At 38.9% G+C, this 14,654-nt stretch overlaps 1 protein-coding gene and 2 pseudogenes across 4 annotated transcripts in view; 2 read left to right on the plus strand and 1 right to left on the minus strand.

The window, feature by feature from the left end:
- Dennd5b (DENN domain containing 5B) overlaps positions 1-14,654 on the minus strand; it is a 141,354-nt gene that overhangs the window by 85,580 nt on the left and 41,120 nt on the right. For all 4 annotated transcript variants that reach the window (XM_036180538.1, XM_036180537.1, XM_036180539.1 and 1 more), the window contains one exon: positions 13,328-13,437. In XM_036180538.1, coding sequence (XP_036036431.1) covers positions 13,328-13,437 — 110 coding nt within the window. The remainder of the gene's footprint in view (positions 1-13,327; positions 13,438-14,654) is intronic.
- Positions 243-4,249, plus strand: LOC118579478 (annotated as a pseudogene).
- Positions 4,725-6,334, plus strand: LOC118579355 (annotated as a pseudogene).

Raw genomic sequence — 14,654 nt, forward strand, 5'->3', positions numbered from 1 at the left:
TTACATGTAGATAAAATATTCTCAAAAGAAACAGATGTGTGGCCGACTTGGCTCTGCAGTTAAGGTGCTTAACTAACTGCAAGTCTCACAGCCTTGGTTCAATTCCTGGGACCCACACAGTAGGAAGACAGAACTGATTCCTTCAAGTTGTCTTCTTACCTCCACACGTGTGCCCACACACAAACAATAAATAAATGTATTTTAAAAATAAATGTAAGCACACAGATGGAAAAATATTCACTATGCGGTATTACACAAAAGAGGGTTTTATTAAGAATGAGAGGACTAGAGCCAGAGAGATAGCTCAGCATGTAAAGCGTACGCTGTCAGGTCTGAGTTCTATCACCAGAACACCTGTGGTGAAGGGAGAGAGCTGTCTCCTGCATGCTGTCTGACTTCCAGACAGACAGACAGACAGACACACACACACACTCAAAACCCCACACTAAATACATGTAAAATATTTTTAAAATTTTAAAAGAGAATGAGATCTTTGATTTGGACTCAGTAACACAGTATTTAAAAAAAAAAAAAAAAAAAAAAGCCCTGACTTTCATTAAGACTTGAAGACAGAGCATGCTGGGACACTTTACAAATATTTAAGTACTTTTTTTCTCTTTGAGACAGGGTCTATATAGCCCTGACTGGTGTGGAACTCCCTATGTAGAACAGGCTGGCCTGGAACTTACAGAGATCCCCCTACTTCTGCTTCCTGAGTGCTGTGATTAAAGATGTGTGCCACTATACCTAGCCTTAAGTACTAATTTTATAGTGATTATGCCAGTGTTTCAGGGAAAAAGGTGAAGGTTCTTTTGATTAGTGAAAAGTCAACAAAATAGAAACAGTTATCCTATGCAGGATGGAAAGACAGACAATTAAGGAGACATGAGAAAAGAGAGGAATCCTCATACTCCAGAGTCTTGATGAAGTATCTGTTAGGTGAAAATCAAGAATACCAGCATGCTGTGGATATCACTCTGTATAAAAAAATGCTGATTGGCCAGTAGCCAGGCAGGAAGTATAGGCGGGACAAGCAGAGAAGAGAATTCAGAGAACAGGAAGGCTGAGTGAGGAGACACTGCCAGCCACCGCCATGAGTACCAACATGTAAGATACTGGTTAGCCATGAGCCATGTGGCAAGGTATAGATGTATAAAAATGGGTTAATTTAAGATGTAAGAACTAGATAACTAGAAGCCTGAGCCATTAGGCCAAACAGTTTAAATAATATAAGAGTCTGTGTGTTTACTTTATAAGTGGGCTGTGGGACTGCCGGGGCTTGGCGGGAGCTGGAGAGAAGTTCTCCAGCTACATTAGCATATGAGGCTGGAGTGATGGTTCAGCATTTAAGAGCACTGGGTTGCTCTTCTAAAAGATCTTCTAGAAGACCAGGATTTGATTTCCATTACCCATTATACCTTACAACCATCTGTTCACTCTGGTTCCAGGTGATCCTATGCCCTCTTCTAGCCTCCACTGATACCAGACATACTTGTAGCACAGTCATACATGTAGGCAAAACACCCATGTACATAAAATAATTTTAAAAATTACCTTCCTCTGTAGCCCTTGTGACCTAGAGTGGTTTTGTTTTATCAAGCTGTAATGCTACCCAATCCTATCACAGGTATCACTCTATGATCTCATTTTTAAGTTCTTTGGCAACTCTTTGAGATACAATGTCACAAGATACCAATGTCACAAGATTTATTTGGCTTTTATCTTTATTTTAGGTTTTTGGGGTTTTTTTGTTTGTTTGTTTGTTTTTTGAGACAAGAGTCTCATTATGTAGCTCTGGCTGTTCTAGAACTCACTATGTACACCAAGTTCATCTCAAGCCCACAGGTATCTGCTTGGCTCTGCCTTTGCCTACTGAACGCTGTGATTAAAGGGGTACATCATCACACCTAGACACATTTGGCTATTTTAAAGATACTTAAGTGTGATTCTCTCTTGAAAAGTCCATATGCATACTTGGGTCTATTTTACCCTTTCTCTATGTTAAAAATCTCTTGATATATTCCAACTCTGCTTCATACAGGTATTATTTTAATGTGCTACATTTGTTTATGCTGTGGAACATTTGTTTAATGATGTAAAGATATGTTGCATTCTTTTGTTACATTTGTTTAATTCTATAAAGGAGAAAAAGACAGAAGAGGGGAGCAAGAAAAGGGGTCAGCCACCCAGCTACACAGCCAGACCCGGAATAAGAAGGAAAGAAAAGATATATAGAAATAGAGTAAGGTAAAATCCCAGAGGCAAAAGGTAGACGAGATAATTTAAGAAAAGCTCTACTACTGAATGGATTTCCACTCAGATACTGTTGAACATCTTCTAACATTTTTCTAAACCTCAATGATGAACCACATTAATTTCATTGGAGAATTTGGCTTTAGCCAGCATTAGCATTGGGTGGTAATAGCTGTGCTGTACAGAGTGCACTTCATCAAGCCATTTCTCTTCTATACCAGGACTTATTAAACCTGTCTTTTTCTGGATGTAATTTATATCCGAGATATTTTAATAGCAAGGAGTAATCCCATGGTGGGCAGCTTTGATGTCACTGGTTTTGATTTTCAAATATCAATCTCATAAATTATGGTTTTTGGTAAAGAAATTATAATTTAGGACTTTGATTTTTCCATTCCTCCTATTCTGACATATTCCATTGTGAAAATGAAAGACATAGCCTTTTCTGTTGTTGAATCAATAAATACCAACTTGTGAAACATGAATTATTTATACTGTAGTATAAATGAAATGCTCCATAATTTAAAAAAGGAAAGAAGGAAGGAAGGAAAGAAGGAAGGAAGGAAAGGAAAGGAAAGGAAGGAAAGGAAGGAAAGGAAGGAAGGAAAGGAAGGAAGGAAGGAAGGAAGGAAGGAAAGGAAGGAAAGGAAGGAAGGAAGGAAGGAAGGAAGGAAGGAAGGAAGGAAGGAAGGCTCCATGTATTTATTTGGGAGCTGGGTGGCAGGCCCCCACAAAAAGAGCAAAAGAATTAAAAAAAAAAAAAACAACCCAAAACCCAAAACCCAACAACAAACACAAAGGCCAGTCATGAAAGTCAGGAATTCTATGTTTTTCTGAGTAGAAATCTCTGAGAAGATGTGTTTCTTTTTGATGAGCCCTGAAGATGCTGACATCACTTTTGCTATTTTGAACAAATATGATGCTTTATCCTAGAAAAATAAGCTTTGAAAATGAAACTTTTATTTACTAAAATGAAGGGCAGAATGAGATATTTTAAATTATTTGTAACAGATTTTTTTTTTTTTTTTTTTTTAAGCTGAGGACCTAACCCAGGGCCTTGTGCTTGCTAGGCAAGCACTCTACCACTGAGCTAAATCCCCAACCCGTAACAGAGATTTTTAAAAGGCCTAAATAAGGTTCACTTTGTGGCAGATTATATTTTTATAATAAATCCAATAGTACTTCTAGTTCTATATACTCTTCAAGAATCTTGCCATGCCACATTAAGAGGTTGAGTCTACCTTTCCTTTTGGTTTTGTGGAGCGGTGTGGGGTGGCAAGATAACTGTATAGGTTTCCAAGAAGAGGAAGTTTGTGGCCAATGCCATCTTCAAAGCTGAACTGAATGAGTTTCTCACTCAGGAACTGGCTGAAGATGGCTACTTTAGAGTTGAAGTCGGAGTTACACCAACCAGAACAGAAATCATTATTTTAGCCACCAGAACACACAATGTTCTTGGTGAGAAGGGTCGTAGGGTCAGAGTTGACTACAATAGTCCAGAAGAGGTTCAGCTTCCCTGAGGGCAGTGTAGAGCTTTATGCAAAAGTGGCAGCCACAGAGGTCTGTGTGCCATTGCTCAGGCAGAGTTTCTTCATTATAAACACCCAGGAGGGCTTGCTGTGTGAAGGGCCTCCTATGGTGTGCTTAGGTTCATTATGGAGAGTGGGACCAGGGGCTGCCAGGTTGTGGTGTCTGCGAAGCTCCAAGGATAGATGGCCAAGTCCATAAAGTTTGTGGATGGGCTGATGATCCACAGTGGAGACCTGTTAACTACTACATTGACAATGTTGTGCACCATGTGCTCCTGAGACAAAGTGTGCTGGGCATCAAAGTGAAAATCATGCTGCCCCGGGACCCAAGTGGTAAGACCAGCCCCAAGAAGCCTCTGCCTGATAAAGTGAGCATTGTGGAACCTAAAGACGAACTCTCAGAGCAGAAGAGTGGGAAGCCAGAGGCACCTGCCATGCCCCAGCCAGTGCCTACAGCATAACAGAGTCTTGGCAGCTGCATCTGGAGACTGGATGTTGTCCTGTTTAATAAAATTTTCACAAAGACAGGAGAAAAAAAAAAAGAGGTTGAGTTTACCCCTCTCCTGAATCCTGACAGGCCACCTAGAATGCCTATACTAGAGTAGCAAACTTTAATTAGGGCCAGATAACTTTGAATCTCTGGACAACCAAGTCTGTCACACTGACTCAGCTCCATCATACAGTGTGAAACTCATATAGGCTTGGGATGGCTTTGCTCTAACATGATGGAAAAGAATAAACAGTTAAAGTTTTTTATTATATTAAAAAGAATAAGGAGATGGATTTATACAGGGGAAATTTTCAATCATCCCTATAATAAAATTCAACAGCAGTGACAAATAACACGATAGCTGACAAGACTGAAAAAGCAACTCCACCTCTCGCTGGTTACACATCCTGGAAGTCTTGAAGCAAAAAGTAAGAAAACTGGTGGTGATGGCCATGTTTGTGGTATGCAGCATCACAGCAGACCACAAGGACATCATCTATGATGTGTCTTTCAACTGCCACAGGTGCCAGATGGCCATCTGCTCCAGCAACAGACTGGAATGTTGACACATAACAGTACTTAACAAATGCCAGTACCCTAGGAAAGGCGATTGCCCTCTGTCTCAGGAAGGTCTGAGATAAAAGTGAAAACGGAGATTGGTATTGTACTGCTAGTTGGAAGTAGATCTGTAAGGTATGTTGTAGTGGATAGCCATCCCAGCATTGGCCTGGAAGTTCCAACCCCCATTGAGGCTTCGGTAATGGTCACACCCACAAGGAGAGCGGAGGAGGAAGCAGAAGACCAAGGAGCGGGAGGAGGTCGCTCGCTTGGTTCCGGGACCCTGGACGCTGGAGGTAGACCGAGCAGAGTTCTCCAGAGAACACGGCCGGACTGTGCTATACCTTTGCCAGACCCTGCAACCTACCCCTTCATTCGTAAGTTACCCCACAAAATAAACCTCCCTTTTAACTACGTGGAGTGGCCTTAATAATTTCACCAATAGTAGGTGATATGGGCTCTTCCTAAATGTGGACAGGTTTGTTCCTTTGACTGAACAGCTGTTGTATGGGAAGAAATAACAGGAGAATCAAATGATGAACTGCGAGGACACAGCTACTGGGTGAAGAGGACAACTCTAGTAGACAAGAGAACATCCATTACTAATGTGAAATTTGCTCCCATGCATATGGGGCTGATGTTAGCAACCTGTTCAGCAGATGGTATAGTAAGAATATGTGAAGCACCAGATGTTATGGGTCTCAGCCTGCAATCTCTGCAGAGTGACATCTCATGTAAGATGAAATGTCACTGTATTTCTTGGAACACTTCCAGCTCTTGCACTCACTCCGTCATGATAGCTGTGGAAAGTGATAACCGTAGTCTAATGGCTGAGGTTCAGAGGTGGTTTTTTGTTTTGTTTTGTTTGTTTGTTTTTACAAGATAGGGTTTCTCTGTGTAACAGATCTGGCTGTCCTGGAACTCGCTTTGTAGACCAGGCTGGCCTCGAACTCACAGAAATCTAGCTGGCTCTGCCTCCCGAGTGCTAGGATTACAAGTGTGCACCACTACCGCCCAGATCAGAGTTTTTATTACAGTGAAAACACCACAAATAATGCAAAGCTGAAACTCTTATGAAGGTCATTGATCCTGTTTATGATATTGCATTTGCTTCAAATTTAGGAATATCTTTCCACATTCTGGCAATAGCAATCAAAGATGTAAGAATTTTCACATTAAAAGTTGTTAAGGAAAGAACTTACTTCTGGTGGTCCAAAAAAATTTGAATTCTTATTGTGGCTCAGTTTGGTAAACATAATTCTCAGGTATGGCAGGTAAGTTGGAACATAACAGGAACAGTACTAGCATCTTTAGGAGATGACAGCTGTGTAAGGCTGTGGGAAGCTGACTCCATGGACAATTAGAAGTATACTGTATTCTTAAGGGTAACGGGAGCCCAGTAAATGGGAGTTCTCAGCTGAGAAACTCAGGTCCTTCACTAAGTTCAAATACTCCAAATCTTCAAAACTCATTAAATGTCTCTTCTGTCTGAAAGCATAGCTGAGTACAAACTGGAGTAACTAATATTTTCCTGCTTGTTGCATGCACATAGGAATGGAAAGCAAACTCCTCTTCCTCTTCCCCAGTACCACCTGAACTTTACCAAGATACATTAGCAGTCTGCTCACTGCTAAAAATACAGTGTATATATTTTTTGTACTAGTCAGTTTATTGACACTATAAATGGAGGCTTTTTGTTTAGACAATATCACCAAAACAATTTTTTTTGTAAGTAGTCTTGAAACTTGGAGTTAAAAACTAAAAAGATTGTTGGGTTTTTTTTTTTGTTTTGTTTTGTTTTGTTTTGTTTTACAATTTATTTATTTATTATGTACACAGAAGAGGGCGTCAGATCTCATTACAGATGGTTGTGAGCCACCATGTGGGTGCTGGGAATTGAACTCAGGACTTCTGGAAGAGCAGTCAGTGCTTTTAACTTCTGAGCCATCTCTCTGACCCCTAAAAAGATTGTTAACATCCTTTTAAATAGTTGGGAAGAGGTAAAATATTTTTCCTTTGGAAAAATTTAGGCATATGTCTTCCATTTTCTAAAATAAGCTAAGATGATAGATTTTTATAATTTTAATTTGAAACTGAATCAATGTTTTTCATAGATTAAAAAAGAAAAGAAAAAGAAAACTGCCTGATTTAAAGCTGTCACACTGCATGGCATCAAATGAAAAGACAGCACAGTGACAGAAGTCAGCCTAGGAAACAGACCTGTGATTACCACAGTCTTCATCCAAGATTCCTCTTTAGTCTGTAAATCATTCTAATGCACAATGGAGTAGAATCTGCCAAACCTACCCAAATCACAGATTTCTATTCCAATTATCTTGTTTATTTACTTACTTACTGATTTTAAAACTATAGTCTTATGTAGTCAGGCATGTTATGTGGCCAAAGATGGTCCTGACTCACTTAATCCTGTTTCTACCTCCCCAAATGCTAGAATTAAAGGCCTGCTACCATACCTGGCTCTATTTTTTTTAAAGGATCTATTTTTATTTTATGTGCACGAGTGTATTGCCTGTATATATGTCTGTACACCATGTCCCTGCCTGGTACCCAGGAAAGCCTAAAGAGAGTACCAGATCCCCTGGAACTGGAGTTCCAGACAGTTGTGAACTAAACCTAGGTCTTCTGCAAGAGCAGCAAGTGCTCTTAATTGCTGAGACATGTCTAGCTCCCTAAAGCTTCTTTTTTATATCAAGTAGGCAAGATGGAAATATAGTGACATGCAAAGACACTACTTTTAAAAGAGTCAAATTCAGGCACTGGAGAAACGGCTCAGTGGTTAAGAGCACTGGCTGCTCTTCCAGAGGTCCTGAGTTCAATTCCCTGCAACCATATGGTGGCTCACAAGCATCTGTTATGGGATCTGATTCTCTCTTCTGTTATGCATGAAGACAGGTCACTCATATACATAAAATAAATAAATATTTTTTAAAAGTCAAATTCAAATCAATTTTTTTTTCATTTTTGTTGTTGTTATTTTTATTGTTGGTTTTTGTTGCTTTGTTGATAGGGTCTCATGTATTCCAGTCTGGCCATGAACTCTCTATGTGGCCAGCCAAGAATGAACTTGAATTCCTGATCCTTCTACCTCTATCTTCCAAGTGCTAAGGTTATGTCACTAGGCAGGCCACATAGAGACTTAATTTTATGGACAGGCTTTCCTACCATCTAAACTAGAGAATCAAAGCTCACAATGTTTTTTGAAAAGTGGCCAAATATTCAGTTAAGGGTTTGTAGTTTTCTTGAGTACACATTCAAACATTTACAGGAAAAGCTTGCCAAAAGTTATATTCAAGTGAAGAAAGACTTCCTATGGCACAGATAACAGATGTAAGAGTTTTTCTTAAGTGCTTTCTACAAATTAAAAAGGCAAAATTTGTATTTATAATTCTGGAAATCATGAACTAGAAAATTAGATGACATTTTTAAAGTCAGAATTATATAAGTTACCAAGAACAAAGACACTGTATCTCTCAGAAAACCTGAGATATAAATCACAATTTTCTTACCATGGCTCTTAAGTCTCTTGTTAACCTCCAAATAGTATTTGCTAATAATATCCTCTTCAACTAACAATAAGATAACTAAAAATAAGATGTGTCTTATAACAAAAATATTGGACAATGCTGTCCATAGTCTTCTTCTAATATGAGTGATCAAGTGTCCTTAATCATCTCACCTTCTGGGCAATTTGGCTAGAATTTTATTGAAATAATTTTTTCCACCTATTTATTTACTTGGTCAATTGGTTGGTTTTTTTTAAAGTGTCATGTTGCCCAGGCTAGACTTTCACTATGAGAAGATGAGGATGACAATGGGCCTGACTGCCTCTCCTTCTTAAGTGCTGGCATTACATTTTTTGGCTTGAGTTTTAGCAATCCCCCTTTCCATATCTATAATTCTAACATTCCATATCATTTTTCTCATTAGCCAATGAAAGAAAAATTATTCAGAAAATCCAATGAAACAGCTCAATTTGCTCTCCTACCTTCTTCTTTCCCTCTTTTCTTTAGTAAATAATTATTTTCTGCTATGTATTGTATCAGATTTAGAAAAGAAATATGAAAATACTTCTTTCCTTCAGAGATTTGATAGTCTAGGATGAAAGACACATAGAAACTAAGCTGCTATGGAGTGTGCTCAAGATGCACCAGGAGCGAGAAGAGATGGTTTTGTAGTGGACAGCACCTAAAACAAGGACAGGGAAGAGAGAATTATAAGCAAAATGGGATCATTTAGTCAGTGCCTGAGCATCCACTACTGTATAGAAAGCTAGAGTTCTAGCAAGGAGTAAGGGAAACTATTGTTGTCCCTTTTTATATCTACATTATAACAAGAGATATAGATTTGAGTCCTTACTATGTAATTATTTAACTGTAGCTGGAATAAGGCTATAAAAAGATACAGGGTAGTAAGGGACCTGATGGAATGTTAAGAAGGTGATGCAAAATGACACTTCTAAGAACATTCTATTTAAAATGAAATCTTAAGAATCAATAAGACTTTACCATTGGTGCTGAGAAATGGCTTAGTCATTAAGTCATTAATTCTGTTCTTGCAGAGGACAAGAATTCAGTTCCCAGTACCCATGTCAAGAAGCTCACAATTGCCTGTAACTTGGATCCTTTATCTCTGGTCTACACAGGCACTGGCACTCACATATCTAAACAAATATGCACATTAATAAATAATTTTAAAACATGTATGTATGTACATGTGTGGTTGCACCCATGCTATGGTGTATATGCAGAGGTCAGAGGATAACTTTTGGGAATTGATACTGTCTTTCTACAGTCCAGGTTTTGGAGACTGAAGTTTTTAGGTTTGGTGGCAAGTGCCTTTATCTGCTAAGCTATCTCACTGACATTAAAATAAATTGGTTTAAAAAAATTAAATCATCATGGGAAAAAGACTCAAACTAAGAACTATCAGCAGAAGCAGAAGCTAGTGGAAGAACAGAACAGAGAGGAGTATATTAGACAGTGATTAATAAACCAAAGTAAGAGTTCTTGATGGTCCTGGACCAGGACAGATGTAGACGAACCAAGAGAAGTAGACAACTGACTATATACGGAAGAAGGTAAGAAAGTTAAAGTTTTAAGGATTATCTAGAGTGTTTTGGTTTAGGCAATGTTAGATGGTTGTACCATTCACTGAACATGATTAATGGACAGTAATGCAAAAAGTTCAGTTTGGGATATATTGTGTTGGAGAAGTCAATGAAATATTACAGCTGCAATGTTAAGGAAATAGGCAGTCTCCTACACTGATGGCTAAATTAGAATCTTACCTACTACCATTACATTATAAGACATCAACTTGTATTAAAATAATATTAAAAAACCATTTATTTATTCAGTTTTGGTCTATGAGTGTTTTGTCTTCATGTACATATTGGTCTTTTCAGCGCCACTTAGAGATCTTTGACAACAGTTAACTCTCCAGCTCTCACACGATTGAGCCTGTAAGATAATGAGTATTCAGAGATGGGTAATGCTGTGTGGCCTGGACAGGTGTCTCCATGACAGGTAAGATGACCTGCTGACATCCCATGCAACCTAAGTCAGGTTTTTAGTAAAAGGGGGGGACCTGTAGGGCCGTGGCCCCGTTTTTGGTAACTGTTGCCTTGCTTGCTGACCTTGACCTTGATATCCTCCCTATGTTAATTCCCTGTGAGATTCCACCCCCTGAATGCTTAAGGGATATTCCTTGTCTGTGTATCCAGCATATTGGGTGTTAACAGCTTAGATGCAAGATTGTAAAACATCAGAAGCGGGGTTGGGGATTTAACTCAATGATAGAGCACTGCAAGACCTGGGGTTTGATCCTTAGCTTAAAAAAAAAAATATCAGAAGCAAACTTCTGCCCTCCAGGGTTCTCCCATCGTGCTGTAAGCCTGTATTTAAGACCTCCTCCCTCCTTCAATAAATGGCACTCGGCATTCAAAAAAAAAAAAAAAAGAAGAGGGGGTCAAGATCATGATGGGGAAGCCCACAGAGACAGATGACTGGTAATAGTTGTCACTCACTGACTCTGGACTGACAGCTCGGGAACCTGCATGGGACCGAACTAGGCCCACTAAACGTGGGTGACAGCTATGTGACTCGATCTGTTTGTGGGGTCCCTGGCAGCAGGACCAGGACTTATCCCAGATGCATGAACTGGTTTTTGGAGCCCAGTCCCTGTGGTAGGATACCTTGCTCAGCCTTGATACAATGGGGAGGGGCTAGGCTATCCTTCAACTTGGTATCCCAGACTTTGTTGACTACCATGGAAGGCCTTACCTACTCTGAGGAGTGGATGGGAGCAGAGTGGGAGGGAGGTGAGGAGGTGGGAGAAGAGGAGGGAGGGGTATGTAAAATGAAAAAAATTTGTATATATATATACATACATATATATAAAATAAGAGTTGCCTTGGTTATGGTGTCTCTTCATAGCAACAGAACACCAACTGAAAGACAGGAGGAAAGAGTTTATTCTGGCTCACCGTGTAAGAGGGGCTGCTGTCCTGGAAAGAAGGCACATGACAGTTGGGAGTATGAGGTGGCTGATCACTTTGTATACACCATCAGGAAGCAGACAGAGAAATTCAGGTGCTCAGATTGCTTTCTCTATCTCACTTTTTATTCAATCTGGGACACAAGTCCCTGGGATGGTGGCACCTATATCTAGTTAAACCTATCTGCAAACATCTTCAGAGACATATCTAGAGGTGTGTCTCCTAAGTGATTCCAAATCCAGATAAGCTGACACTAAAAAATTAACCATCATAATGCATATGTGAAAACAACATACCTGAAGTACCTAGCAGGCATTATTAAATAATTTCCTTTCCTTAAAATCAAGGCATAATGGAATCTTTTATGGTTTTTGGTCCTACTTTTGAAATTCCAAAGAACTACAAATACCATAGATCTCAATCTGCCCTCAATAGTTCCTGTGTCCACCTTGTCTAATCTCTTATTTGTTCACTGTGGGTCTCTTGAATTACGTTTGCAATAGAAGTGATAAAGGTCTAGTACTAGTAGGCAATGCCAAGGCGTTTAAGCAGGGTGCTGCCTAGAGTATTGAAAAAAACAAAAAACTGTATCACCTTCCTCCTTTCCAAGAATCTCAAAGGAGACATTTCTTTAAAGATTGTATTTATTATTATTTATATGCACATACATATGGTGTATGAGGTGTTGGCTAGTGCATGTGTTTTGAAGTCAGAAGACAACTTTCAGGAGTTGGTTTTCTCTTTCTACTATGTGATTGAGAACTGAACTCACGTCATCAGGTTTGCATGGTAAGTACTTTTACCCACTGAGCCATCTTACTGCCCAAGGAAACTTTTCTTTTCCCCCAAGGCAGGGTTTCTCTGTGTAGTTTTGGTGCTTGTCCAGGAACTCGCTCTGTAGACCAGGCTGGCCTCAGACTCACAGATCTGCCTGCCTCTGCCTCCCAAGTGCTGGGACTAAAGCCTGGCTCCAAGGACACTTTTAATCACGACTGGGTAACATATTACCTGGATTCAAATGCTTTATAAACAAATTCCTAGCAGTGTTTAAATGATGCATTTAAGCTTCTTTATAGCCCAGAATGGTGATCACAGCACTTGAGAGGCTGAGACATAAAAACTGCCAAAAGTGCAAGGTCAGTCTGGGCTAGAGTGAAATCCTATCTATTAAAGAAAAGAAAATGTTGGTTAAATGCTCAGTGGGTAAAAAGATACTTATGACCAAACCTGACCAACTGAGTTTGATCACCAGGACATACATGGTAGAAAGAGAAAACGGACTCTTCTAAGCTGTCTTCTGATCTCCACATGCATGCTGTGGCATAACTGAGCCCATATATATAACATATAAATAAATAAAAGTTTTAAAGTTCCTTTCCATCTTCATGATGTCTGTGAAAAATAACAAAATACAAACCCATTATACATTATTCCTTGATATATGGAAATGTATTGTGCACCTTTCCTCAAGCAAACAGAGTGATTTATCACTGTTTACCAGTGTATGTATTAATACAAACCCAAACACAGCTTAATAGTAGGAAATAAAATGGACTTGAGGTTCTGTTGTATATTACTAACAAGTAATATTCTGTGATAACTGCTGTGGAAAATCTGAGACAGTGTCTTCTCTGAGACTCAGTTTCCCCATCTGAAAAAGAGAGACAATATTATAGTTCTAGGGGTCTGTGGAGAGATGGTTTGGTGGCTAAGAGCACTTGATATTCTTCAAGAGGACCTGAATTGACTCTCTAACTCCAGCTCCAGGGGATCTGATGCTCTCTTCTCGCCTCTGTGGGCATCATACACATGTAGCATACAAAAAATAGACACATACATTTAAAAAATAAAATCTTAAAAATACTATTTCTCATAGAATTTAAAGTATTAATGATATTAAATAATACAGACATTTATCATTTATATCCTAATAAAATAAAAGGAATACTAAAGAAATAGGAGAAAAACAAATATATATACCATGTTCACTGCATCTTGATCAAAAGGGTTCCATTCTATGTTCTGAGGATAGTGGGCCAGAACTTTGGATTTGAATGTTCTTCTCAAAGGACTCTGGTCAAAATTCTCACCTATAACAAATAATTAATAATCAATGAATAACTGGAACTTAAAAAGACATAATAATTTAAAAAATATTTACTATATACAAATTATTATTATTTTTTGACACAGAGTTCCTCTTTGTAGCATTGACTGTCCTAGAACTTGCTCTATAGACCAGACTGGCCTCAAACTCAGAAATCTTCCTGCCTCTGCCTTCTCAGTGCTGGGATTAAAGGTGTACAGCACCAGGCTAGCCAAGGCTATATGGTGAGACCTTGTCTTAAAAACCCAAAATATAAATAACAAATACAAATTAAAAATAAAAATAAAAGAAAAAGAAACCTGTACTTAAAAACTTTAGAATCTGAATTTTAAAATCTCAGCTATATTTAACACTAAAAAAAATCAAAGTACTCTAATAACATTGGTGCATGTAATTATTATACACATTTCAACATATGGTGATAAAAGTTTATACAGAAACATTTCACTGAAGAAACATCCTGATTTATACACAAACCCAATGCTGCGATGCAGAGTAGGTAATTTTGTTTAAGTTGCCCCCCACCCTGAGACAGGGTTTCTCTGTGCAGCTTTGCACCTTTCCTGGAACTCACTTGGTAGCCCAGGCTGGCCTTGAACTCACAGAGATCCTCCTGTCTCTGCCTCCTGAGTGCCAGGATTAAAGGCATGCGCCACCATGGGGGGGGCTTTTTTTTTTTTTTTACATAAAGGCTTTCAAGTGACTGAATCAGCAAAATCAGAAACATCATTTCTGGGCAAAATATACTAAACACATTGACTTTTTAAAAAAATAAGTAATTCTATTCCCAAGTGATCACCTGTCAAATTTCTAGAAAGGTAACTGTAGAAAAAAATATACATATGCTAGACAGAAGCGGCACACACCTTTAATCCCAGTATCTGGAGGCAGCGGCAGGTGAATCTCTGAGTTTAAGGGCAGCCTGGTCTCCAGAGTAAGCTCCAGGATTGTCAGGGCTATATAGAGAAAGCCTGTCTTGAACCACTGCCCCCCCACATCAAAGGGAAAAAAAACAGTGAGAGTAGTCAGATTTGTTCCTCATTTCCTTGACCCAATTAATTTCATAAGACTGTTACCCCCAAATAGCTTAGTTTCATAAAATAGCTTGATTCAGATGGATCTTAAACACTCAATGTCAAAAAGTTAGTACCAAAGGATTAGAAGACCTCAAAGGAATTCCACCCTTTCCTGTATTTTTCT

Source organism: Onychomys torridus, chromosome 3 (assembly GCF_903995425.1).
Source record: "Onychomys torridus chromosome 3, mOncTor1.1, whole genome shotgun sequence".
In the NCBI taxonomy this organism is placed as follows: Eukaryota; Metazoa; Chordata; class Mammalia; order Rodentia; family Cricetidae; genus Onychomys; species Onychomys torridus.